The 26,070-nt window shown below is 36.1% G+C and overlaps 2 protein-coding genes across 3 annotated transcripts; both read left to right on the forward strand.

Annotated features, from left to right (window-relative positions):
* Positions 1–586: 586 nt before the first annotated feature.
* On the forward strand, positions 587–14,242 carry LOC147494997 (F-box/kelch-repeat protein At3g23880-like). Of its 2 annotated transcripts, none has more exons than XM_086569493.1 (4): positions 587–835; positions 9,049–10,167; positions 10,861–10,912; positions 13,860–14,242. In XM_086569493.1, exons 2-4 carry the CDS (start codon positions 9,058–9,060, stop codon positions 13,862–13,864), a joined length of 1,167 nt encoding a protein of 388 aa, XP_086425619.1. In that variant the 5' UTR covers positions 587–835; positions 9,049–9,057; the 3' UTR covers positions 13,865–14,242. The 2 variants fall into 2 exon arrangements, with proteins under 2 accessions (XP_086425619.1, XP_086425618.1); XM_086569492.1 differs by lacking the exon at positions 587–835 and adding an exon at positions 10,387–10,495 and having other exon boundaries at positions 9,040–10,167.
* Positions 5,398–6,840, forward strand: LOC147494998 (uncharacterized). The gene is made up of 3 exons (XM_086568296.1): positions 5,398–5,687; positions 5,770–6,041; positions 6,092–6,840. The coding sequence occupies exons 1-3, from the start codon at positions 5,398–5,400 to the stop codon at positions 6,838–6,840; spliced, it is 1,311 nt and encodes a 436-aa protein (XP_086424422.1).
* Positions 14,243–26,070: the final 11,828 nt, after the last annotated feature.

Consider the following 26,070-nt stretch of genomic DNA (forward strand, 5'->3'; position numbering starts at 1 on the left):
GAAGAAAGAGTGGAGGAGGCGTCTGTCTTGAGCAGGAAAATGGGAAGAATGGAGTATGAGTGAAAGAAAAGGGAAGGTGATTGAGCGGGATATGAAGAGCTAGGGGCATGTGGGTAATTTTAAAGGAGCTGAAATCGAGGAGTCGGGAAAAGGAACCAAGGGATGAACGACACGTGGATAGCAAAAATTGAAGAGGCAGAGATGTGTGCACTCAGTACACGTGCCCATGGGAAAGGGACGCGTGCCGCACCCGATGAGATCCGTGACTGTGAAGTGGGAACAGCTGTTATCCTCTCGAGAATCAAAAAGGCAAAGAGGCCGTGGAGCATAGGGTGAAAGGGCTTCGGGTCCGGCACCAAACAAGATTTATTATGGGCCGCACCGGTAGGGCATTTGTGTCATCCTAATTCGTGACATATGAGGTGGCAGGTCTGCGGCCCCAGGCTGACATAAGGAAAGGAAACCGGTTAGCACAGAATCAGGTCCGCGGTACCCTGAAAGGAGATGGGCCTTTAGGGATAAAGGACATGGACGGGCCTTTGGGCCAAGCCGGAATGCGAGAACAAAGAGTCGAGACGGGAATCAGAGCAAAAGCTGCGGAACCCTAAAAGACAGCTGGAAAGATTGGGAGCGTAGGATCGGATGCAAGATCAACGAACGAGGGAAGGCGAAAAGAAGTGGGAGAGAAGAAAGATGAAAAAGAAGAAAAGAGACGAAGAGCGACTAGTGAGATTATTGAGTGTTGTAATATCGGTTTACACAAATACAACAACGCAGATTCTTCTAGTATTTATTTGTATTATGTGGTGTTGAATTGATTATAGAAAGGACAGCTGTTTGTTATGGAAGTGCTGCCAGAAGATGTGGTGTTTACGATTTTACTTTGGCTACCGGTGGCATCTCTTTTACGATTCAAGTCCTGTGTGCAAATCATGGTGCTCTTTAATCGAAAGCTCCCCTTTATCACCCAAGCATCAGGATAATAATAATAATAATAATGATCACCATCAACTTCTCATTTTGGATCCCTCTCAATGTGATGACACACCTTGTTACTCACTTAGATTCTCCTTACTCTCTGGTACTGGTAACAACTATAAAGTGGCCAAAGTCTTAGATTTACCCCCACCATTTTGACAATGCTCTTGAGTCCCCAAAAATCATTGCTTCTTGTAACGGCATAATTTGTCTTCGACCCGACCTTTCCGAGAATGTTTCATTGTGGAACCCTGCTTTGAAAGAATTCCGAATTCTTCCGGAGCCATCAGAATTGGTTCCTGACAGCAGGCTGGACTTGTATTTTGGTTTTGGTTATGATGCTAAAACCAACGATTACAAAGTTGTCAAAGTTATTATTCTGAATCTGAATTGATAGGTTTACCAGTACAAGTACACCAAATTGATAGGTTTTTTGGTCGATTCTATAGTCGTCGTAGTCGGCACCGAGTTGATAGGTTTTTTGGTCGATTTTATATAGTTAAAACCGAATCGACGTCTCCACTACCAACTACTACAAATTGCGTCTTTCATAATCGTCGACCACGTAACTCTTTTTCCCAATTTTCAGCATATATCGAGATTAAACTGTCTAGTGGATGAAATTTCATATCCAACCACTTTCGAAGGCGTGCAATTCGATATAGACGCATTCTTTTTTGTCTCCTTTATTATGCGGATTAATCCTTTTCAAAGGAAACATGATCACCGAATCCTTTAGAGGTAATCGAGAGATGGAGCTCAACCCAGGGAATTCTATTCATATTCAAAGGATACATGATCGGCCGTAATCCTCTAGAGGTAATCAAAGGGTTGGAGATAATGAAGAAATCTCTTCGCAAAGGAGAGGGTGGATGATCTAGATGAAAATTGCCCGCTTAGGCAATGGATACGTAATATAAGGGTGGCAGCTCAACTTGAAAATTCTAGACTTAGTATGAGGATATCGGATCGACAAAGGAACTTCGGAGGTAATCGCAGTGTTGAAAAATCGTGATACAAATTATTTGCATGGGATTGGGGAGAGGGTTGATGATTTAGATGAAAATAGGATACCAGGTCAAGAACAAAGTCTGTTACAAAGTCAGAGAGTGGAAATTAGAAGAGGTGAAAATTCTGCTAGACATAAAAGAGCACGCTCAAAACTAACAAATGAGCAACGTCTTTGTTATTCGATATTGACACCTCTCTCGAAAGCGAAAGCACGGGCAAATCGCATTAACCGAAAGCAGCGCTTCTTTGTGTCGAGATATTGATACCTCCCGACGTAATTTGTCCAACCAAAATGAAATGGCAGAGGTACATCATTTCAAGCTGGCTTTACGTAGAGCTCGTCGAAGACTAATAGTTGAAATTCAAGACCCTGTTGAACGGGCTGTTCATAATGCACTACGTGTGTTTTATAGAAAGGCAGCTCTTCGCAAAATTGCTCACCAAAGATTTTCTTGCAAAATAGTTGCTCTTTCCCGCCGGATAGTTGCTAGACATGGACGAGTTCCACAACCACAATCCCATGTACAATCGAGTATTGGAGATAACAATAGATGTGAAGTGATTATTCAAAAACAAATTGTGAATGATTGCTTACCTCTTACCAATGCGCAAGTTTTCCGAAAATCATGTAACGATATTGTATGGTTGAGTTGTCCAGAATGCAAATGAAGATTCCCTGATTTGAAGATATCTGCAGGTATTTATTCTTCTTGCAAGTCTATGGTTAAGTTGTCTAGACTTTAGATGCCAAAGAAGATTCTCTGATTTGAATTTTTCTACAGGTATATGTTCTTCTTGCAAGTCAGATAAGCGAGGGAACCACCAAGCAAGCATGTTCAGTGTGGATAACTCAATGCATCCTAGTATTGTGCCTCTAGAATTGGCTCGTTTGACAGATTTAGAAAGAATTCTTATTGCTAAGGTGCACCCAATGATGTCTGTATATCGTGTTAAAGGTCAACAATACGAATATGGTGGTAATGTGATAAACTTTGCACAAGATGTCAATGCAATTGCAACTGTTTTGCCATACAAGCCTGCTGATTTATCTGCAATACTAGTTGTTAATAGGGGCGGGCCACATACAAGCAAGGAGTTTCGTGTTCGTCGCGAGTTTGTACGTGAAGCATTGGTTTGGTTGAAAAAATATCATCGACACTATAGTGATATAATTATTGATGATGGAACTCTAGAAAGACTTCCAGTAAATGGGATACCGGAAGACATCCCAAGTGCAGGAGAAAATTTGGGAGATCTTAACAATGGAGACAAAGCAGTGCATATGCAGGTAGATGAGTCTCAAAGACCACCTGAGCTATTGGACCAAGATTTCCACATTGATGATTTTCATGCTGCTGGTACTATTGCTATTCTGCCACAACCTAATCAACAAGCATGTCTTTTAAGGGCATTGCAAGTTCCAAATGCAGATCAGACACATGTGCATATGCCTTTCACTACAGAGATCATTAATGAGTTTTCAACTCCCGGATACATTGTTATGGCTTTTCCAACTTTGTTTCCTTGTGGCAATGCTGATTTGAGGCAAGCTCGTCAAAGGAAAGTAAACCCTTTGCAATACTTTCAATATTTGATGAAGTACGATGATGGTCGTTTTGCCAAAGATTCAAGATTTCGGTACTTTGCATGGAACTCTTTATCAAGGTGGCGTGCACTTGCATTGGGTGATGTTTTCGTGAGAAAGAATCCAGGAGATGCAGAGTTGTCAATACAAGATATTCGAGATATGATTTCATTTGGTGACAAACAACTAGTCAGTCGCATTTCTTACTTTGCAAGGAATATCCGTTGGTACTTTCGTGCTTTTGGTTTACAAGGTTGAAAGAGTTAACAGCCATGGTGAAACAGTTAGGTCCACCAACGATATTCTTCACACTCAGTGCTGCTGACATGCAATGACCAGAACTATTTCACATTTTAGATCCATCTAATGCACTTGAAAGGTTGTTTCATTTTAATGTTGAATGATGATGTTGTACATCATTTTAATATATATTGGCTATGGATTAGGAATTATTTGAGGATCTTTACAGGTATGACATGTTGGATTATATAGCTTACAGGTTGTCTCCTTTAGAAAAAAGGAGGGGACGTGCAAGGTTGGTTAATGAAAATCCAAGTGTTGTCGCAAGGTTCTTTCAGGCCAGGGTATCCAATTTCTTTCAAGAATATTTAAGTATCGAGTTTTCTGTGGTTGATCATTGGTACCGGTTTGAGTGGCAGAATCGTGGCAGTGGTCATATTCATGGATTTCTTTGGTTAAGAGGTGCTCCAGATGTTAGTGGGATAGGTACAAGCGCTGAGGTTAGATCAAATGTCATTGAATATTTTGATAGGCTTGCTTCCACTGTAAATCCAAATCCTACCATGGATAGAAATATGCAAGAGCATCCTTGTGCGCGTACTTTGCCACTCGAGTTGAATCTTGATACAGACGAAGATGACTATGCTTTATTGGTTAATTGGGTCATGCGACACAGCATATGTGGAAGCCATTGCTTACGTTTAAATAAAACAACGAAACAGATGGGATGCCGCTTTAGATATCCATTTGATGTACTTGATCAGTCAGAGATTGTTGAAGAACCACCTAACAGTAATATGTTCCGGTTTATTGGGCGTCGGAATGATGAGTTAGTCTGCTCCCATAATAGAAAAATTCTGCAGACATGGCGTGCAAACATTGATTGGTCGCCCGTCCTTTCGGTGCAATCTGTAGTAAATTACATTGCTAAGTATGCTTCAAAATCTGAGCCTGCATCAAAGAGTTTGACAGAAACTTTACGAGAAATTGTTGAAGATCTTCGTCGTCCATGTCAAAATGCAAAATCTGCTTTCAAGCGATTGCTTATGAAAAGTGTATCCGAAAGAGATATTTCTGCCCAAGAAGTAAGTCATTTGTTAATGGGGTATCCATTAGTACGATCATCAAGGAAGTTTGTCCTTTTAAATGTAAGTGAAAAGAGCATGTTAGCATCAACTTTATGTCGAGAAGAGGGGCGAAGATGAAGAGATTGTTGGAACAGACCCAAGCTTTGTAGGAAGATATATGCAACAACCTCCTTGCTATGAAAATACATCCCTCCTCGATATGGCGAAAAGACACTACTTTAATCGGAAGGGTTGGCACACTTCTCGAGCTAGTGCAATTGTGGGTTTGGTTCCACAACTGGATGGTGACATCCTACCAAACACTGAAAAATGGGAATCATTTTGTCGTCAACAAGTCTTGATTCATCACCCTTTTTCGGACTCGGAAGAAGCAAAGGGGATTTCATACTATGGTCGAAAAGGTACATGGACTTGGGCTTCGAGAACACCAATCAATAATTCTTCCCCGAACACGTTGATGAAGAATTCGAAGATGATATTGAGATAGAGAATGATATGGAAGACATGTTTCGAGATGAATGGATGATGGCAGCAGCAATGGGGCCCTTGTTTGTCCCTGGGGAGAATATCGAATTAGGAAGGCGAGACTTTGATACTTCACACAATTGGGCTGAAGGTTTGTATCGATATCCAAACATGGAGAGTGAAAGAAAATTTGTGCATACTTTGCGCGGTGGAGAAGAAGTTAACATTGAACCTCTTATTGTAACCCTTGATGAACTGTCTCTTGAACAAAGAGTGGCACATGATGGTTATTCGAGCACTAGAATGTCGAGCATGCATTCGTATGATAGTTTGTGGTGGTGCAGGCACGGGGAAGTCCACTCTCATAAATGCAATTGTGCATTCAATTACTGAATTTTTTAGATCAGCCAAAGCAGTACGTGTCATGGCTCCAACTGGAGTCGCTGCTTTTAATATTGGAGGTGCAACCATACATCATGAACTCGCCATCAGAACTGAACGAAATGTTTCAAAAAAATTTAAATCTTTTGAAGGTGATCAATGTCAGCGTATGCAAGAGGACTTTAAAGACACCAAACTCATCATTATTGATGAATATAGTATGGTCGGGACATCTATGCTTGCAAATATTGACCGTCGTTGTCGAGATATTTTTGGGCCTAATGAGCCATTTGGTAATGTCTCTATTCTCCTTGTTGGTGATATGCGTCAGTTACCTCCCCAGATCGCGATAGGGCATTGTATAAAGGAGGTGGGAGTCCTCAACAACTATATGGTGGACTTATGTACACTTTTTTTGATAAATGTGTTCGGTTGTCTCATATATTTCGACAAGCAGGGGATATGCAAGCATTGTTCCGGGAAGCATTGATGAGACTCAGTGATGGAACATCCACGATCGATGACTGGAAATTATTTTTGACTAGAGACTTTTCCTCGCTCAGTGCGGAAGAAATTAACACCTTCAAATATGCTTTGCGTCTATTTCCGACCAAGCAAGCTGCACATGATTACAATCTCAATCGACTAATTGAGCTTGGAAAACCTGTTGCTCGAATTGTATCAAAAAATAATTGTGATACTGCTTCTAGGGCTTTGTCTGATGATGTGAAAGGCTTGGAAAAAGTTTTGTGTTTATCAGTTGGTGCACGTGTTATGCTTCGATCAAACCTTGCCACACACAATGGTCTGGTTAATGGTGCAATGGGCATTATTGTGGACATTGTCTATGCAAATGGCTGCAAATCACCAGAAGATATTCCTCTTGCGGTCATGATTGACTTTGATAACTACCGTGGTCCTAAGTTTCGTCCAGATTCTAATATAATCCCAATTGCTCCACAAACAACTCATTGGAAGACAAATGATACTTCATGCCAAAGAACTCAGATTCCTCTAGTTTTGTGTTGGGCTATAACAATTCATAAAAGTCAGGGGCTCACTCTTGATCAGGTGGTGGTAGATATTGGTTGAAAAGAAAAAGCCTCGGTTTGACATTTGTTGCTTTGTCACGTACTAGAAAGTTGTGTGATCTAGCATTTAGCCCTATGTTCACTTTAGATAGATTGCAAAGAATTGGAAGATGTGCTGGTCTTAAAGGCCGATTGCAAGAGGAGAGTCGTTTGCTCCACATGTCAACTACAAGCATTAGTTGAAACTACACTTATCTTGAGATTTTGTTTATATTCTCGGTATGTTAATTCGTGATTGCATCTCATAGTTGATTCATCTATATGTACCTTTAAACTAATGCCTAAAGTTAGACAAAATATGTTTCTGATCTTAAGTGGGAGGTGGCACATATTGGTTTTCCATAGTTTTACACTTACTAATGTGTTTCCTAATGTTTTTTATTATATTTTTTTTTATTGGCAAGCCTATTTTTAAACGAGTACAGTAACTCATTGGTGTGGTGGGGTTCGAACCCCAGACCTCTGGTATCATCACCCAAAAGTTTTACCAACTTTGATAGTTTGCACCTACAATGTTTCTTGTTATCTAGTTAGATAAGCAAAATGTATATTATATTTGCTTAAGTTCAATTTTATATTTGCGGTTAAGCTGACAATTATCTTGTTTTTACTTTTGAAGTAATGTCTATGTCATTACCTTGAAGAATGCTTTTTTTTATTACTTTAATAAAGTTAATGTTTTTTTGTTTTTTGTTTTAAATCTGTGTAGGGACTCGGCAAATACCAACCATGAAGAACATTTTTGACACTTGCTACATATGTTTAGGTGCAAATTCTGCAGAGTGAGAGCTCTGTAATGAAATAATTTGTAAAGTCTTACGTGTATTTTGTTGTATGTATTATCTTTTTGAATTTGTAGGATGTAAATTGTTATGTACTTTTGTTTTTAGATAGTGTTGTACATCTTAGTTTTTTGTAAAAGTTGAAAGCAGGTATGACGTGGAGATATGATTTAATGTTGAAATTACAGAGGAAGCTCTATCAAAAATTTGGATGATGTTGTATATCTTAGTTTGTTGTATGTATTATGTTTTTGGATGGTGTTTTACAGGTATAACGTGGAGATATGATTTAATATTGAAATTACAGAGGAGACTCTGTCAAAATTTTGAATAGTGTTATACATCTTAGTTTATTGTATGTATTATATTTTTGGATGATGTTTTACAGGTATAACGTGGAGATATGATTTAGTGTTAAAATTACATAAGAGACTAAAAAAAAATATAAATTGAGAAAAAACGAGATTGATGTACAACTAATTTGATTTTAGTCTGATGCTTGGTTGTTTTAGACTTATTTTGTTAATATGTTTTTTGGAATTCTTAAATTTAATAGGTGGGACTTTTAAGTATATTGTTCTAACATAGTTTGGAAACTATATCAGAAAATATAATATTTTGAAAGGCTACTTGAATTATAGATTATTCATGACATAGTCCAAAAAAAAAAAAAAAAAAAAAAAGAGAGTAATGATGTGAATCCAATTGAATTTTTTCATTTACGAATAAAAAATATTAAATTCACTCTCTGTCAGAACCTTAACTGCTACTTGCCTGCAATTAGGAAACTGCATAGACAGTTCCATAGTAACCATAGCCTACTTTAAAAAAGAAATTTGATGTAATCTGAGATCCCTATGTGAAAATCACCTCGGTTTCTCTCTTGCCATTTCACTTAGTAACATTTCAATGGATTCGGAGTTAGCATTGGCCTTTTCTTTTAAAACATTCATAGCTTTGAAATTGTCAATCACTTTCCTATTAATAATAGAACATAGTATTTCAATCTTTTAACTAAACATGGTTACATGGTTTGCCTAATCTTTATCTGAATACTTTGAATTTTTTCAAAGTCTTTTAATTTTAGTCCAACTGTGGTGATATTTTTTTTTTGAAAAGAAAATTTATAATCAAGTGAAGCTTTACAATTTTAAGGAAGGGGCTATCTTGCGAGACAAAACCAACTTGGTTGGTTTAAATCTGTCTGTCCTCATATTCTCTTATTTCGCCAAATACCTTTCTTCTTCGTCCACCTCTCTCTCCCCCCATCACCCAACTCTCTCCCTCCAAGAGCAGCTCACTCACTCCCCACTGCCATGCAGTATACTAGTTAAATAATAAGATAAGATCGTATTTTAGTCCAACGAAGTGCTATGCTACGCTCACGCCCCCACTGCTATGCAGTATACTAGTTATAGAAAGGACAGTTGTTTGTTATGGAAGTGCTGCCAGAAGATGTGGTGTTTACGATTTTACTTTGGCTACCGGTGGCATCTCTTTTACGATTCAAGTCTGTGTGCAAATCATGGTGCTCTTTAATCGAAAGCTCCCCCTTTATCACCCAGCATCAGGATAATAATAATAATAATAATGATCACCATCAACTTCTCATTTTGGATCCCTCTCAATGTGATGACACACCTTGTTACTCACTTAGATTCTCCTTACTCTCTGGTACTGGTAACAACTATAAAGTGGCCAAAGTCTTAGATTTACCCCACCATTTTGACAATGCTCTTGAGTCCCCAAAAATCATTGCTTCTTGTAACGGCATAATTTGTCTTCGACCCGACCTCTCCGAGAATGTTTCATTGTGGAACCCTGCTTTGAAAGAATTCCGAATTCTTCCGGAGCCATCAGAATTGGTTCCTGACAGCAGGCTGGACTTGTATTTTGGTTTTGGTTATGATGCTAAAACCAACGATTACAAAGTTGTCAAAGTTATTTTTCTGAATCTGATGACATGTCGAGTTGATCTGTATAGCTTAAGTACGGATTCTTGGAGACCTATTGACACTGTAGTGCCTTTCCCTCATGTATTCTCACATCCTAAAGCACCGTTACGGAATGGAATTTATTGTTGGTTGGGAGAAGATGAATCAGAACGAAATGCAATTCTTTCATTCGACTTTACCACTGAGGTGTTTAAAACTATGATAGTGCCAGATGTTTTCGGTGTTGACTCCGCTGGTTATTTGAGGTTGGCCTTGTTAAGAGAAAACATTGCTTGCATTGAGTGGGTGTTTTATTCAAATGATCCGTACACATGGCACTGTAAAATATGGGTGTTGAATGAATATGATGTAATGGAGTCTTGGACGAAACTAAATACAATAGAGTTAGAGCTTTTTGCTTATCCGTGTGCAGTTTTGATGAATGGGGAGATAATTGGGTATGGGAGTAATGGAGGACGTTTGTGCTTTTACGATCTTGTTGTCCAAGAATTAAAGTATTTCCCATTGGATCCGGTAAGTTTTGTAACCGAGGTTGTTGTCTACAACGCGACCCTAGTTTCAATCAAAAGCACAGTTCGTGCGAGTTCCGTGGTAAGTTTCTATATCATTTCTTTAAACTCTTTGTTTGTTTTTTTTTCTTTTAATTAAGAAAATGGGCTTGATTTCTAGATAAAATTCTCTGTTTATTTAGACATTAACCAATATCCCATCATGAGTTTCTTGTACTATATGCGAAAAACATGGATGAATAAGAAGACGTTCTACTTTTCATTCCATAACTTATTAGTTGTCTTCTAATTGCTAACAAAGGTGGCTGGTGGAAAATGTTTTGTGTACATGGAGAAAGAAGATCAAAGGAAGCTCTTTGGAGTGCAAAACGGGAATTGCTTTGAACTAATTCTAAATCAGTTCATACCTGGTAACAGAAAAAGCAAAACACTCTCAGGCGGATTTGTAGAATCCAGAATGATTGTGTTTTTATCTATTTGGAGTTATTAATTTTTTTGAGTCCTCATCAAGGATTTTCCAGTTTTGTGTTTTTATCTATTTGGAGTTATTAATTTTTTTGAGTCCTCATCAAGGATTTTCCAGTTTCCTCCCTTCTTGGGTATCTTTCCTATTAGACATTTCTTCTCTTTGATCTAACTTTTTCTGGCTTTCAAAACCTTCTAATTTCCCAAATCCACTATATGCTCTTATGTGTTTGATGGTGTACATAGCTTCCGCTTAATCCTTTCAGAGTTCTCATCTGGATATCTTACTTGAGATTTTGGAACTGTGTAGGACTTGACGGAAAATCAGCCGTCAGCTATTGATTTGGCTTTGCTCAAGCAAGGTATTTGTTTGTCCTTTAGATCTGCTTGTCATTTTACTTGTCTGTCATACGTTTATAAAATATTAACGTTTTCTTTGCTTTGTTTTATTTCTGTTCCTAACATCAAGTTTGGCTTAGTATATGATGTATACTACTTCAAATCAATAACACCAATGAATAAGAATCGATAAACACCCAAAAATTAGGGTTTTAAGGAAAAACGAAATTCCTTTAATTGAATCTCTCAATTAAACAATCAATCAATAAACAAAAACAACCGAGTTGGGTGGAATGCCTTCTCAAGAAGGGCAGTTTGATTTTGTTTAGTCTATTTACCCAATGAGGCTTCCAAGCCTATTTATAATAAGACCCTACTTCTAATTCTAATTATAGTCCTAATAGGAAACTACTACTAACATAACAAATAAAAATATAAACTAGCTAAACCAAACTAAATACTATTAATTCCATGCCCATGCATCAGTATATATCTCTGTTTTTTCTTTGCTTAGACTTATGTCGGTTCCAAACATAGGATTTGTCTTTAGGTTTTTTTTGGGCTGAACGTCTTGTTTGGCTTGGTTTTACTTTGATGAAGTTGTTGTATTTTTCTAAAATTGTGTGTGTTAGGTTTTGTATGTTTGAACCTATATTGTGCGGTCAAAACGACCAAATCGGGTCAGCACTCTGATATAGTCAAGGAGTTATTAGGAAACATTTTGTCTTGGGGAATCTCTTTGCTAGAAAGGAACTGTATCTTTCATATACGAGGGAGCCAGTTACTGTGGTCATAATGGGTACTCTTGGTGTAGTTAGGCATTTTAAAGTTCTCCTTGTTCGGCTTCTGTTTCGTCCCTTGGGTTAGTCATGTGTTGCTGCTGGACGTATTTCTGCTTTGTGGGATAATTTAATTTTTGTGTGTAAATGATGTCATATATGGTCTATATTCAGTAGTATTTTAATTCCTGTGTTTAGGGTTAGATATATTAGCGCCAGTTATTGTTTTGATGTACTCATTTGGTAGTTTGTTGTTTGGTCCGTGTCTATCTAGTTGGTCTATTTTAGGTTTTGCTGTTTAGTTTCCTTTTCTTATTCCCTTTTATTGGTATTCTAGCTTAGGAATCCAGAGATGGAATATTATATATATATATATATATATATTATATAGTGGTTTGGGTGTTGATTGGACTTCCCTCATTGCATTTAGAGTCTACTTATGTCATTTCTTACTCCAGGGACATGTCATTTCCTTGCTTCTGTAAATAGACCAGAGTAAGACTTTGTGAGATATTTGTACAGTGGGCACTTCACTGTTTTGATCACTATCTTTCGTGATGAGAGTTTGACAGCTTTAATCATTGCCTTATGCTGTGAGAGTTGTTTAGATCGCGACCACCCCTTTTAGCTTTGCAAAGAAAGTTATAGCTGCATAGAGTGGGATAAGATGTTTTAAGGCAAAGATAGAGGCGTTGGAAGTGAAGCCCCATCCTGACTTTCTTTCGGACCGCGGCTAGTGTTTGGCACTAGGTTTAGAAGTAAACAATGGTCTCCTTTGCGAGCAACTGATTAAGATGAGATGAACATTGAGCATGTTCTCAGGCATAAAATGCTTTCCTTTCCCCTTATAGGACATATGTACCAATGTCATACGCGAATCATTTTTTTGCTTCTCCGGTACAAGTGATGTTTGAGAACTCTGGAAATGTAAGTAGTTTTAGTCACATTGTTATTTGTTGGCAGTCCTGGATGACAGAAGTAGCTTAGTAATGGCTGATTATGGACATGTTGATTTGGCTGTAAACTGTGTTAAGAATAAGCAGAAGGTTGACAAGTGAGGGAGGCGCTTGGCTTGGTTTAAGCTGAGCAGTCAAATGTCCTATAAGCAGAAGGTTGACAAGTGAGGGTGGCTGCTTATGTGGGACTAGTCAGCTAGCACACCCAAAAAGTATGACCTGCACCCACCCTTGTATGTGAGTATGTGACATAGATGCCTAGATGACTTACTATTTACTAAATTGATGAAGTGCACATAAATATAGAGATATCGTAAAAATAAGGTTAGATACTCAGGCATCTTCTTCAGCAGCCAAAATCTTCCTCAAGCTACAACACAACATTGTTGGCCAAAATCTGCCTCAAAAGTCTAATATGCTAGACTCCCGCCTAGGCTCTAGGCTCTAGGCTCAACCTTAGGCCTAGAATTGCCTTACCTGTCATTGACTGCTGAAAAGTATAGTTTGGGAAGGTGGATCAAGAGCATCAAGAGTTATCACAGTTTTTGGTAATAAAACAGAGTGTGCCTGTGTGCTTCTTAGCACTGCTCTTGGTCTTCCTTCCCCAAAATCTTATGAAATGGTTGGTCTTCCCAAGCTGGAAGGATGAAGAAGTTTGAGTCAGGTTTGGAAAAGCTTTGTCTGGGTCTCTGCTGGTCCAAAGCTATGTAACATCCGTTGTATTCGACATATATCACATCTGATCAGAGCTTGTTAGTTGAACAGGTTTCAGGTTGAAAGCAAATTCAATGTCAGTTACCATGTCATCTCAATAAATTCGACTTGACCCTGTGCCAAGTGATGTAACGAGTGGTTGTATTTCACATTTATGTTCCTAGATCCCGACAGTTAGATAAGCTCCATCTACCATTTTCCCTTGAATTGCTACTCGCGCAACACTTGGTTTTAGTCCCTTAAAGTCACCTCGCGCAACACCTTCTTATATGTATGGGCATGTTATGTCAAATAAGACGGTGACATTCTCCCTCAAATTACATAAGCACCTCGCCATGGTTTGCATCTCAGTGCCGTTCTTGATTTTACTTTGCTTTGTTTTGACCTCCATCTGCATGTGCTAAAGTGATTTTACTTGGTTATCCAAAATGAAAAAGTTATTCTACTTGAGATTTTAGATGCTGTAATTTGTATATGTTTATCAAGTATTTCACTCAATCTGATTGTGGCCTGTTCTGCAGGTTGAAGATGTAATGATGATGGGCGATGTTATGAAAAATTGGGCTTCGATCAAATCCCTCAGAGATGTGCTTCCTCATGTGTTATTTGTATTTATCAACTTGTATACAAATCTTGTAGTGATGGAATGACCTTTGAACATGGGTGGCTAATAATAAGTAAGTACGCGGAAGCAGTCCCTTAAACTTCAAGAGTAACCATGCATATATGGACCTACTAGAGAACTAAACAGATGAGCATACCTCCTGCGCTTACAGTCCCAACTTAATTTTAGCCACAGGAGAGGTACGCTAACCGCCTAAAGGGCATGCGTGGTTTTGGTTTTGTATCCCAAATTTGTTGCTTCCATTTTTGACGATTCTGAAAGAAATAATTATTTTAGCCATTCAGTTCTGGTAGAGAAGGTTTAGGGGGTGTTTGGATCCTATTTATTTATTGCCAAAAAGTGTTTATTAGTGAAAAAACATTTTTTGAAAAAATAAATGTGTTTGGTTTCTATTTAAAAAAAAAAAAGTTTTTCATCCAAAAAACACTTTTTGATCCCAAAAAGTTGTTTTATGATAATTAGGTAAAACTTGTTTTTCAAGTTAAAAAACTATTTTTCTTTTAAGGAAACACTTTGGGTGCTAAAGGCAAATGAACTCTCCGGATGTTTTAGACTTTAGTGATTTATGTCACAATATGCCAAAATATATCGAGAAACATAGTGCGAAATCTGTTTTCATAAAATAGCTTTTAAGAAAAATCACAACCAAACATGTTGATTGAAAAACTGTTTTTAGAATAAATACTTTTTCATAAAAATGCTTTTTAAAAAAAAATAATTTTTTGAAAAAATGAGAACCAAACACCCACTTAGTGTTTTAGTTTTAGACATCAGTAATACGTTGTTCATGGTTATTGTAGTTAAAACGTTATACAGGGTTGCCCTGTATTGTTAGTTGCAACATCCAGGTATTCAATTATCAGATGATCAGGAATTATTAATTTAATTTGCTAATATTGATCACAACAGTACACCACTATGGGCGTATTCATTATCGTGTGACGTAATTCTTATTTATTTAGAGATAAAATAAGGGTTTTCATAAAAGTTACCAAGACTGCGTATCCCCAAAACAAAACCAAACGAATCCTAAGACCAAATGGGCACCATTTGAAATTTTAATAGGCATCACTTAAGATTTTTACTGTTTTATAAAAACAAATGTTTAATTTTAATTAGTTTAGTTTTATTTTATGTTTCATTGAATCAATGTTTCTTTTTAATGTTGACAAATTCAAAATTTTAATCATTTTTCATAAAATTGAATGAATTGGTATATTCAAATGCACGATTGAATAATTTCATTAAAAGTTTTGCTTTGATTTCAATTGTAATAATGTGGAGAAAAGATTATGGCTGATTTGATTCGTAAATTATTATTAGACTTATTTGTTTTCATGATGGATTTCCACCAAACTTTGATAAATTTTATAATTCAATCAATTTTTTTTTAAAATGAAATAAAAAAATCAGTGAGTATCTTCAATTAGTAATTAATCAATCAATATATTAAGTATCTATATATATATATCTATATATTAATATTAAAGCTCCCACAAGGGGTATTTTTCTAGCTCTTTTAAAATTCCACGTCATCAACTCCTATTAAAACGGGAATTCCTCTCCTATTAAAAATAGAAATTCTAACACTTCTAATTAAAACAGAAATTCTTATCTTATATATTATAATAAGAATTCCTCTCCTATTGAAAAGAAAATTCTAACACTTGTAATTAAAACAGGAATCCTTCTCCTATTAAAAACGAGATCGAATCACACTTCTACATTAAAATGAGATCTCTCCCCAATTAAAAAACGGGTTTTTAAAACTTAATTAAAACAATTTATTTTGAAATTAAAATGGGCTTTTTAAACTTAATTAAAACAATTTGTTGAGAAATTAAAACAGGTTTTTAAGACTTGATTAAAACAATTTGTTAAGAAATTACACCGGTTAGCGATGAAAAAGGAGTTACGATTTGTTAGAAAAATTATTATATATATATATATATATATATATATATATATATATATATATATATATATATATATATATATATATTGTTGTTGAGTAAGTTTTTAAAAGAGCCGGTGTGTATGCACGGGTCTACTTTCTAGTTTTAATATTAAAGCTCCCACAAGGGGTATTTTTCTAGATCTCTTAAAATTCCACGTCATCAACTCCTATTAAAACGGATGGGAATTCCTTTTCTATTGAAAAGATAAATTCTAACACTTTTAATTAAAATGGGAATCCTACTCCTATTATAATAAGAATTCCTCTCCTATTAAAAAAAATCTAACACTTCTACAACGGGAATCTTTCTCCTATTAAAAACATGAATCATACTTCTAAATTAAAACAATATCTCACCCCCAATGAAAAAATGGGTTTTTAAAACATAATTAAAACAATTTGTTGAGAAATTAAAACGGATTTTTAAGACTTGATTAAAACAATTTGTTAAGAAATTAAAACGGATTACGAGACGAAAACAAAAATCACTTAGAAAATTTATATATGTATAATTATGAGTGTTGAGCAAGTTTTTAAATGAGTTTGTTTGTGCGGATGCACAGGTCTACTTTCTAGTTAATATTAAAACTCCCACAAGTGGTATTTTAAAATTTCACGTCATCAACTCCTATTAAAACGAGAATTTATCTCCTATTGACAACAAAAAATTCTAGCACTTCCAATTAAAACGGGAATCCTTCTTCTATTATAATTATAGTAGAAATTCATCCCCTATTGAAAAAGAAAAATTTAGCACTTCTAATTAAAACAAGAGTCATTCTCTTATTAAAAACGGGAATCACACTTCTAAATTAAAACCGAATCCCCCCCACTCCCCCCAATTAAAAAACGATTTTTTTAAACTTTATTAAAACAATTTGTTGAGAAATTAAAATGAGTTTTTAAAACTTAATTAAAACAATTTGTTAGGAAATTAAAACGGGTTAGAGTATCATCAACGCATTATTAAAATCGGTTGTGATGCGTCAGCACTTTTTAGCGATAGAAATGGTCAAATAAATGTTACGTGCCAGCGCAAAATTTCAAAATTTCTTGTTTTGATTTCGCACGGCACAAGTTGTCCCATCCAGACAAAATGTTTTTTAGTAAACGGCAAAAGTTGTCCCGTTCATCATTTCCCTCCATTTCTGTGGCACCAAACCATTATGTGAAAATGAGCTTGAACCGATCAACAGTTCGTGGTTGCCCTACATGACCAAGCTGGCTCATACGCTTGTTCATTTCATCAGCAATTTTCTCAAAAAAAAAAAAAAAATGTCTATTTTGGCCTGTTCCAACAACTACATCTTCTGAAATAAAAATCCAACTATGACATAAAATTTCATCTTCTACGGCTGTGAATTTTTTTGAACGACCTTGAACATAGGTATGTTGGCTATTTTCTTGGCTTTGGTTTTCACTATTTCTACCACCTATATTTCCTCTACCTCTAGACCTTTGTGAAGACATTTTGTGATTTTGGTGAAAATAAAAAAAGAAAGATGAGTGAATTGGTGAAAAATTAGTTAAGCAAGTATGTAATATATATAGGCCCAGACCAACAGAACTAAATATATCCGTTAATTCCAACGGTATAAAATCGAGCCGTTTTAATTTTTTATTAAAAAAAAGAAAAAATGTTGGACATCAAAACTTGTCTCGTTCCACTGTTGGATGGGACAACTTGTCCCGTCGGCTCATTTCTATTTTTTTTCAAGAATTTGGTTTGGAATTTGACAATTGTTATAATACAAATTGTGTTTTGGCAACGCGTTGAAATTGCCAAAATCATTTCCATCTGTTACATTAGAAATGGGATTTGGCAATGCGTTGATGATGCTCTTAGCGACAAAAACAGGAATTGCGATTTGTTAGAAAATTTCTATATGTATAGTTATGATTGTTGAACAAGTTTTTAAAAGAGCCGGTGCGTATGCACGGGTCTATTTTCTAGTATATTAATATTAAAGCCCCCACAAAAGGGTATTGTTCTAACTTTCTTAAAATTCCACATCATCAACTCCAACTAAAACGGGTTATTCCTCTCCTATTGAAAAGAGAAATTCTAATATTTATAATTAAAACAGAAATCCTTCTCCTATTATAATGGGAATTCCTCCCCTATTGAAAAGAAAAATCCAGCACTTCTAATTAATTAGAACGGGAATCCTTCTTCTATTAAAAACGGGAATCACACTTATAAATTAAAATGATTTCCCTCCCCCAATTAAAAAATAAGTTTTTAAAACTTAATTAAAACAATTTGTTGAGAAATTAAAACGGGTTTTTAAGACTTGATTAAAACAATTTGTTAGGAAATTGATTCGTTAGAAAATTTCTATATGTACAGTTATGATTGTTGAGCAACTTTTTAAAAGAGTCAGTGCGTATGCACGAGTCTACTTTCTAGTTAATATTAAAGCTCCTACAAGCAAGGGTATTTTTCTAGCTCTTTTAAAATTCAACGTCATCAACTCCTATTAAAACGGAAATTCCTCTCCTATATTGAAAAGGGAAATTGTCACACCCCGAATTTCGATATAATTTGGAAAAACATTATTTGTTCCCGACTCTTCGATCTTCGAGGTGTGACGCACTCTCCACTCCCAAAAACCCATAAACAGTTTAAATATGTGGATAATTAAAAACCAATAAGAATTTTAAACTTAAACAAAATTCATCTTCATTACATAAATTAACAAATGAAAATGCAAATAACCTTATCTCAACTGAAAATCTATATCACTTCAAAGGAAAACAAAACATATCCTGATATGTAACGCTAACGCAAACCACAAGCAGCAACTAATCTTCTTCAACACTAAACCTGTCAAAACTTATCAACTATGTTTATTTAATGAACACACCCGATAAGCAAACATGCAAATCGGGTCAGCATTATAAAAATGCTGGTGTGAGTAGCTCTAAAATACAACATATATTTATATATATAGATACACAATCCATAAGACAGTTAGTTCCTTCCCCGAGGTGCCTTAACTTCCAACAACTAATACAACATCCTTAAGTACAATAATTAAGGCAGGTAGTTCCTCTACTGAGGCGCCTTAACTTCCCACTAACCACACAACAAACTATACTCATAATAAATAAGGCATGTAGTTCCTCCATCGAGGCGCCTTAGGTTCTAACTAAACAAATAACCAACCAAACATATTATATCCGTACCGCATTTCATGCTCAAATACAGAGTGGGTCGTCTCTGCCCAAGCAATTAGTTTGACCCACACTTATGCAAAACCATCTACAATCATATATTTCAAGATATATTATTAACACATTACCTGCATAATTATATTAATTAAGGCTTTCTTTGTGTGTCCCTAAAATCACGTCGTATCTATGTCTTACCTAGTTTCCCTGACTACCACAATCACTACCCAACGCCGAACATGTACATCCACATGCCTCCCCTTACATATTGAACCACTCCGTGCGTACCTACCCTGAGTGGGATGCCGCATACCAGGTAACCCTCACACGAAAACCATTATGTAAGTACTGCCACTATTCGGCATAAAATATCGCGCGTCTCGTTCTATTTTGCAAACGGAATAATCAAGCCACTATTCGGCTACGATTGCCCAACACATGGGTCAATCAACATCTTATATATACACCCTACACAAGGGCCAATCATATCACATACGCCCACATAGGGCAAATCACATGAGTTGTGGTAGTCAGGTTCTAGGATTTTCGTTACGTAAATTATTCAGGTGTCATACATTTATGACTCATAATCATTCCACTATATCACGTGCAGGTCAAATATATTATTGCACTAAGCCAAAATATTTAGAAATATCTCAATTATATCTCATAACCACTTTCATTCTTTCACGTGCCAATATATTATTGCACTAAGCCACAATCCCGTGGGAAAATATTCACCAATACTATACTACCTCATAGTAGCATCTCACATATATAATAATAGAGCGTTTATACATTTATTTCTCCAAAACTATTGCATTTAATATATATATCCCAACATATTATATAATGTCACAATATCAACGTCAAATCTTAATTAGATAATGACCACCAAATTTATACAAGCTTCCACAATATTTTAGCATTTGATTTGTCCATACAATTTACAACATACAACGTAGCACAATTAAACAGTCAAAAGCCCACCATCAAAGCCCAATACTCAAGTCCATAAATCTAAGTCCGTATATAATTTAATACTCGTAACAACATATATATCAAATTCTTATTATCAGAATTCTCCTCTAGTTACGTGCCAATATTATATTGCACTACACACTACTCACGTCAAATCTTAATTAGATAATGACCAACCAAGTTATACAATTTTCGACAATATTTTATTACTATATTTGTCCATATAATCAAATGTGTGAAAAACTGGAAAAAGTCAACATTTCATAGTCAATGGTCAAAGGTCAAAGTCAACACGTCATTGTCAAAGTCAAACTGTCGTTTCCATGTTCGACAGGTTCAGGGTCATAGCCATGGTTCATGGCTAAGGTCAAAAGTGCATGTCTCATGGGCTCATGACTAAGGTAATGGTTCGGACCCAACTGGCCAAGCCCAAACCTTAGAACCCAAAAGTTTAAAACCAACTTATTTATTCCACCTGACCCAAATGGGGACATAAGGACCAGCCCACATAAATTAGAAACCGGCTCAAAGAAAACTAATTAAACTGGTCCAAAACACAAATGGGTTCGGCCCAACGAATTGAACTGAAACCGACCCAATCAAAACAAAATAGAATCGGGTCCAACAACAAATGAAACTGGCCCATAGACTAAGCCAAATTGGTCTGGCCCAAACAAAACAAGCTAGGGCCCAAGAACTGAAACCGACCCAGGCCCAAGCCCAAGCCGTCATCTTCTCCAATTGCCACCTCCGGATCGACCACCGTCGACCTCCACTCGACCACCCATTCCAAGCCCACGGTTTTGATCCCCGCGACAACCCCTACCACTTTACTAAAAGCTAAAACCCTAACTCTTAAACCCCCATATTCTCCAAAACTAGATCTGGAAATAATTTCGGGCCGCCATTAATGGTTCTTCAAGCTCCACTCGACAGCCCCCACCCAATCCAACATCAAACCAAGCAATACAAAGTAATAGCACAAGAGTTCAACCACCAAAATCGACCAAACATAGTTCAAACTATATTACTTGCAGTGTTTGGGCAAGCCGCCATTAATGGACAGTGCAAGCTTTAACAGCACCCCTTAACACCTATCGAAACACTCAATCACCCAATCAAAAACAAAAACCCAACATACAACATCAAGATCCAAAATCATAGACTGGCGATTTTATTTGGGCCGCCATTAACGCCCTCTAAAAGCTTCGACAGCACCCATGACAACCTCCAACCACCACCAACAGTTTAACCAACACTTCATAACAAAAGGAGTTTAAAAACCCCAACCAACAAAACGTTAAAACTATGTTGCACGATTTCTGCGGGGCTGACGCCATTTGCGCCTGTTTAAAGCTTGAATAGAGCTTCCACAGCCTAAGCCGCAACAGTTCAATAAAAAAAATATATCGACACCCCCACACAGTATCACAGTATTTCAACCAAAAAGAAACCGACAGTAACGAGACTTTAATAAAAAAAATTCTATAAAATATCTACTCACAATAATGAACAGCTCGACGAAATTCCTCCGAGTCCGAGTCATCGCGCTCCACGTTCTAGCAAACGAGCTCTAGCTCTGCCTCCATTTTTATTATTTTTTTATTCTCTCAAAACCCCATTCTTCAGAACAATACGAATATATACTTGGGTTTGAAACCCAAGCCCAACACAGACTCGGGCCCAAAAATCAGGCCCGCGTATCCCAAATCCAATCTAGCCGATTTTTAAATAAATAATTTAATTAATAAATTAATAACTAAATACGTATTTTAAATACGGGCGTTACAGAAATTCTAGCATTTCTAATAGAAACATGAATCCTTCTCCTGTTATAATAGAAATTCCTCCCTTATTGGAAAATAATAATAATAATAAATAAATAATCTAGCACTTCTAATTAAAACAGGAATCCTTCTCCTATTAAAAATGGGAATCACACTTTTAAGTTAAAACAAGATCCCTCCCCTAATTAAAAACTGGTTTTTAAAACTTAATTAAAACAAGGGGAATTTTGACTTAACCCCCAGATGATTAAAAAATTTTTGAAATAAACCCCCATTTTAAAATCATTTGATTTGCCCCCACTCTGTCAATTTTGACGCGTTGGTATTTTAGCTATTGACCATTTTACCCTTATGAAATATTGCCCCTCACATTAACCACGTTAAACCTTAGCTTTGAAAACCCCCAAACGTTGCCATTATTTAATTCTTGCACTCTCTCTTTCTTATATTTTACATAATGGACCGAAAGCCACACCGCATTTTAAAAGGAGAGAGGCGTTTGGGGGTTTTCGCAAGAATACTGATGAACCGAAATCTTAAACAACTAATCTCGGTTACGCTAGTTCTACTAGTGGCCAAATTTAAGTTTGAATTCACGAACCTTCTTCACCAAGATAAGACTTCGGGACGCTTTAAAGTCAATCACCATTTGGCCTCACTTTACCTCAAGCACCACGACCCCCCCCAAACTGTAAATATCTGCCGAGGGAGTTGCTTCACCTGATTCCATGTATTCAGTGACATGTAATTAAAGATCCCACATAATCTATTCTATTCGATTGATAATTAAAATGGGACCGCATTCATTTCTTCCCTCATTAAAAGCAACCAAGTCGCGGATTCATATCTTGATCAAGAGCTACAATGACGGTTATATTTCGTGAATGACCCGATCATCCCATTCCTCGATGCAGATAAATGATGGCTGATGCGGTGATTTGATTATGTTGTATCGATGGTGCCAAATAAAGATTGGATACCGCTTTTCTTGATGGTGAAAAAGAATATGACCGAAATAAATAACTAACCGAGTAGTCATAGACTACAAGCATTTCCCCTTGCTCTGCTCTTAACCACCCACGGAGCTGCACTAGGTTTGAAAAGATTTCGGTTCATCGAGAAACGGACCTTAGTCTTAAAAATGTCTTCATTCCAAGCCTCTTCACCAGACACGGTCCACGGTTTTAAGGTGTAAAAAACTGAGAGAGAGAAACCAAGAATTAAATAATGACAACGTTTGGGGGTTTTCGCAAAGCTAGGTTTAACGTGTTAATGTGGGGGCAATATTTCATAAGGGTAAAATGGTCAATAGCTAAAATACCAACGCCTCGCTATTTGTTGGGGGCAAACTCAAATGATTTTAAAAATGGGGGTTTAGTCAAACCGCTACTCATCCGTTTAAGTCAAAATTCCCCAAACAATTGTTGAGAAATTAAAACGGGTTTTAAGACTTGATTAAAAAAATTTGTAAGGAAATTAAAACGAATTAGCGACGAAAATATGAATCACGATTTGTTAGAAAATTTCTTTATGTATAGTTATGATTGTTGAGCAAGTTTTTAAAAGAGTCACTGAGTACGCGCGGGTCTACTTTCTAGTTAATATTAAAGCTTCCACAAGGGGTGTTTTTCTAGCTTTCTTAAAATTCCACCTCATCAACTCCTATTAAAACGGGAATTTATCTCTTAATGAAAAGAGAAATTCTAGCACTTCTAATTAAAGGATGAATCCTTCTCCTATTAAAAACTATTAAAAACGGGAATCACACTTCTAAATTAAAATGGGGCCTCTGCCCCAATTAAAACACGGGTTTTTAAAACTTAATTAAAACAATTTATTGAGAAATTAAAATGGGTTTTTAAGACTTGATTAAAATAATTCCTATTAAAAACGGAAATCACACTTCTAAATTACAACGGGTTTTTAAAACTTAATTAAACCAATTTGTTGATAAATTAAAAAGGGTTTTTAAGTTTTTAAGCCTTGATTAAACCAATTTGTTAGAAAATTAAAACGGGTTAGCGATGAAAACATTAATCACGATTTGTTAGAAAATTTCTATATGTATAGTTATGAGTTGTAAAACTTAATTAAAACAATTGTTGAGAAATGAAAACGGGTTTTTAATACTTGATTAAAACAATTTATTAGGAAATTAAAACAGGTTAGCAATGAAAACAGGAATCACGATTTGTTAGAAAATTTATATATGTATAGTTATGATTGCTGAACAAGTTTTTAAAAGAGTCGGTGCGTATATAATAAGCACCCAAAACTGTAATATAAAACCCCGTAGAGATATAACATATTGGTTAATTATGTATTTAATAATCATGAATTAATTGTGTTTTCGTGTTTCTACAGGTTTTCGCGATGAATGTAAAAATGAAGATAAAGTTAGTATTTAAGCACGGAATAGTGTGTCTACATGAAATATTCTGATTTAGCTCATGCAAAGGTCCACGAAGCTTGGCCAAATCCTGGGACTCAGACAATACAATTCTATGTCAGAATAGGGTTAACGTACAAAAAAAACATCGAACTTCCGACAAACATATATTCTGAACCTGGACTCTAACTCCGGCAAGTGAACCATCAAAACGATCAGTGCGACAAGCTCTATCTAATGCCAGATTTTGCATAAATCAACTTTCGGACCCGCCACTGGATAGAGCACTACGCTCACTATGCAGACCCATAGACTTGGTTGCTCATGATCAAGCTTATACGTCAAGCTATCATCATGTGTTTTCAAAGTCAAATTGCAATAAAACTATGAAAGACTTTTGTGTGAATAAAGTCTTGACTAGTTGGATGGTAAGAGTTGTAATTATATGTGCAAAAAGTCTTGATTGAGGAAAAAAATAAAAAAGGGCATTAAATGGGATGATTGATATTCACGTGGGGGAGGGAAAGAAAGAAAACTCTCTTATGCTTAAGACAGTTAGAGAGTCTTCATAGACAATGACACCTCATTAGAAAGTGTTTTACTTACTCTATTATAGAACTTAGTTGTGTTCCATTTTTTTGGTTTCAAGCAAATTTCTATTTTCCTTTTCTTACTTTCTAGTTTTTGTAATTTCAAGTTGTAATATATTTCAAATCCACACTACTAATAAAATCTCTTAATTGTAAATTAGAATCTTCTATTCTCTTTTATAATTCTTTGAATTAAATCTCTGCAGATTCTAATGATCATGAGCTAAAACCCTCTCTGGTGGAGGGGTTAATGACGCTCATGTGAAGATCAAACTCCGGTTGAGGAGATCTGGATCATTGCTTAGGAACTTATGTTGTATTTAACATCCTATCACAAAATGACAATGGTCGTCCAAGATTGGAGTCTAGAGCTCCAATTAAGGTCGCATGTGCGACCCAGATGACGCTAGGCCTAGTTGTGCGCGCGACCCTTTGGTGCATCCAGGTTCTGAAATTTGAGCGGCTTGTGTAGAATAGAACCAGGGATTGAAAAAGTATTTCAGAGATGAAATATCAGTTCAATCTCTTATGCTAGCAAGATGGGCTTCGAGATAGGTTCGTGTTGTTAGGGATCGACGTCTTAACTTGTTTTGGGTTTGTCTATGAACCCAAAATAGGTTAGAGACAGCATGATGCAAACTTCTTAATTATGGAACTAGTTTAACATGAGTTGAATTAACTCTCCCCCCTTCTTTCTCTCTATCTCCTTTGTATTAAGTAAATTGGTTTTTGCAAGTTTTAGTAATTTGAACTTCAAAAAACATAGTGGAGTAGTCAAAATAACCACCAATCAAATCCTTCTCACAAGTTTCCTAGTGTGGTAAATTCCAATAAATTGTGAACAAGTATTCTAGTATTTAGGAGTGAAAAGAAATTAAACCTTGCTCGAAGTGTATTCCAACATGCATGTGAATAAGGTACTTGAATGAGTCGCGTTTGAGTGTGTGTACAATTCAAACAACGTATACATACGAAAGGCCGAATAGTATATACACTGGTCTATTTTCTAGTTTTATGAATATTTCTTGTTTGATTTTGAATATTAGTAAATATCGTAAAAGAAAATTTGTGTTTTGATTACTAATAAAGGCTAAAGTTAGTATACGCAGACGGTATGTGTGTGCTGCATCAATGCGGTACATATACGCAGGCGGACCACTTATTTCAAATTTAAAGGGCTGCAAAGAGAATATATTATACTTCAATGCAAAGACCAAAATATCACTTAT

The sequence above is a fragment of the Coptis chinensis genome, chromosome 6, assembly GCF_015680905.1.
Source record: "Coptis chinensis isolate HL-2020 chromosome 6, ASM1568090v1, whole genome shotgun sequence".
NCBI lineage: Eukaryota > Viridiplantae > Streptophyta > Magnoliopsida > Ranunculales > Ranunculaceae > Coptis > Coptis chinensis.

Excerpts from the sequence above, each read along its gene's own strand:
- LOC147494998 (XM_086568296.1), top strand. The coding sequence starts at position 5,398 with ATGGAAGACATGTTTCGAGATGAATGGATGATGGCAGCAGCAATGGGG. Across the intron at positions 5,688-5,769 it reads AGAATGTCGAGCATGCATTC|ATCAGCCAAAGCAGTACGTG; the intron begins GTATGATAGTTT and ends TGAATTTTTTAG. Across the intron at positions 6,042-6,091 it reads TGGGCCTAATGAGCCATTTG|ATCGCGATAGGGCATTGTAT; the intron begins GTAATGTCTCTA and ends TTACCTCCCCAG.
- LOC147494997 (XM_086569492.1), top strand. The coding sequence starts at position 9,058 with ATGGAAGTGCTGCCAGAAGATGTGGTGTTTACGATTTTACTTTGGCTA. Across the intron at positions 10,168-10,386 it reads CAGTTCGTGCGAGTTCCGTG|GTGGCTGGTGGAAAATGTTT; the intron begins GTAAGTTTCTAT and ends TTGCTAACAAAG. Across the intron at positions 10,496-10,860 it reads TCTAAATCAGTTCATACCTG|GACTTGACGGAAAATCAGCC; the intron begins GTAACAGAAAAA and ends GGAACTGTGTAG.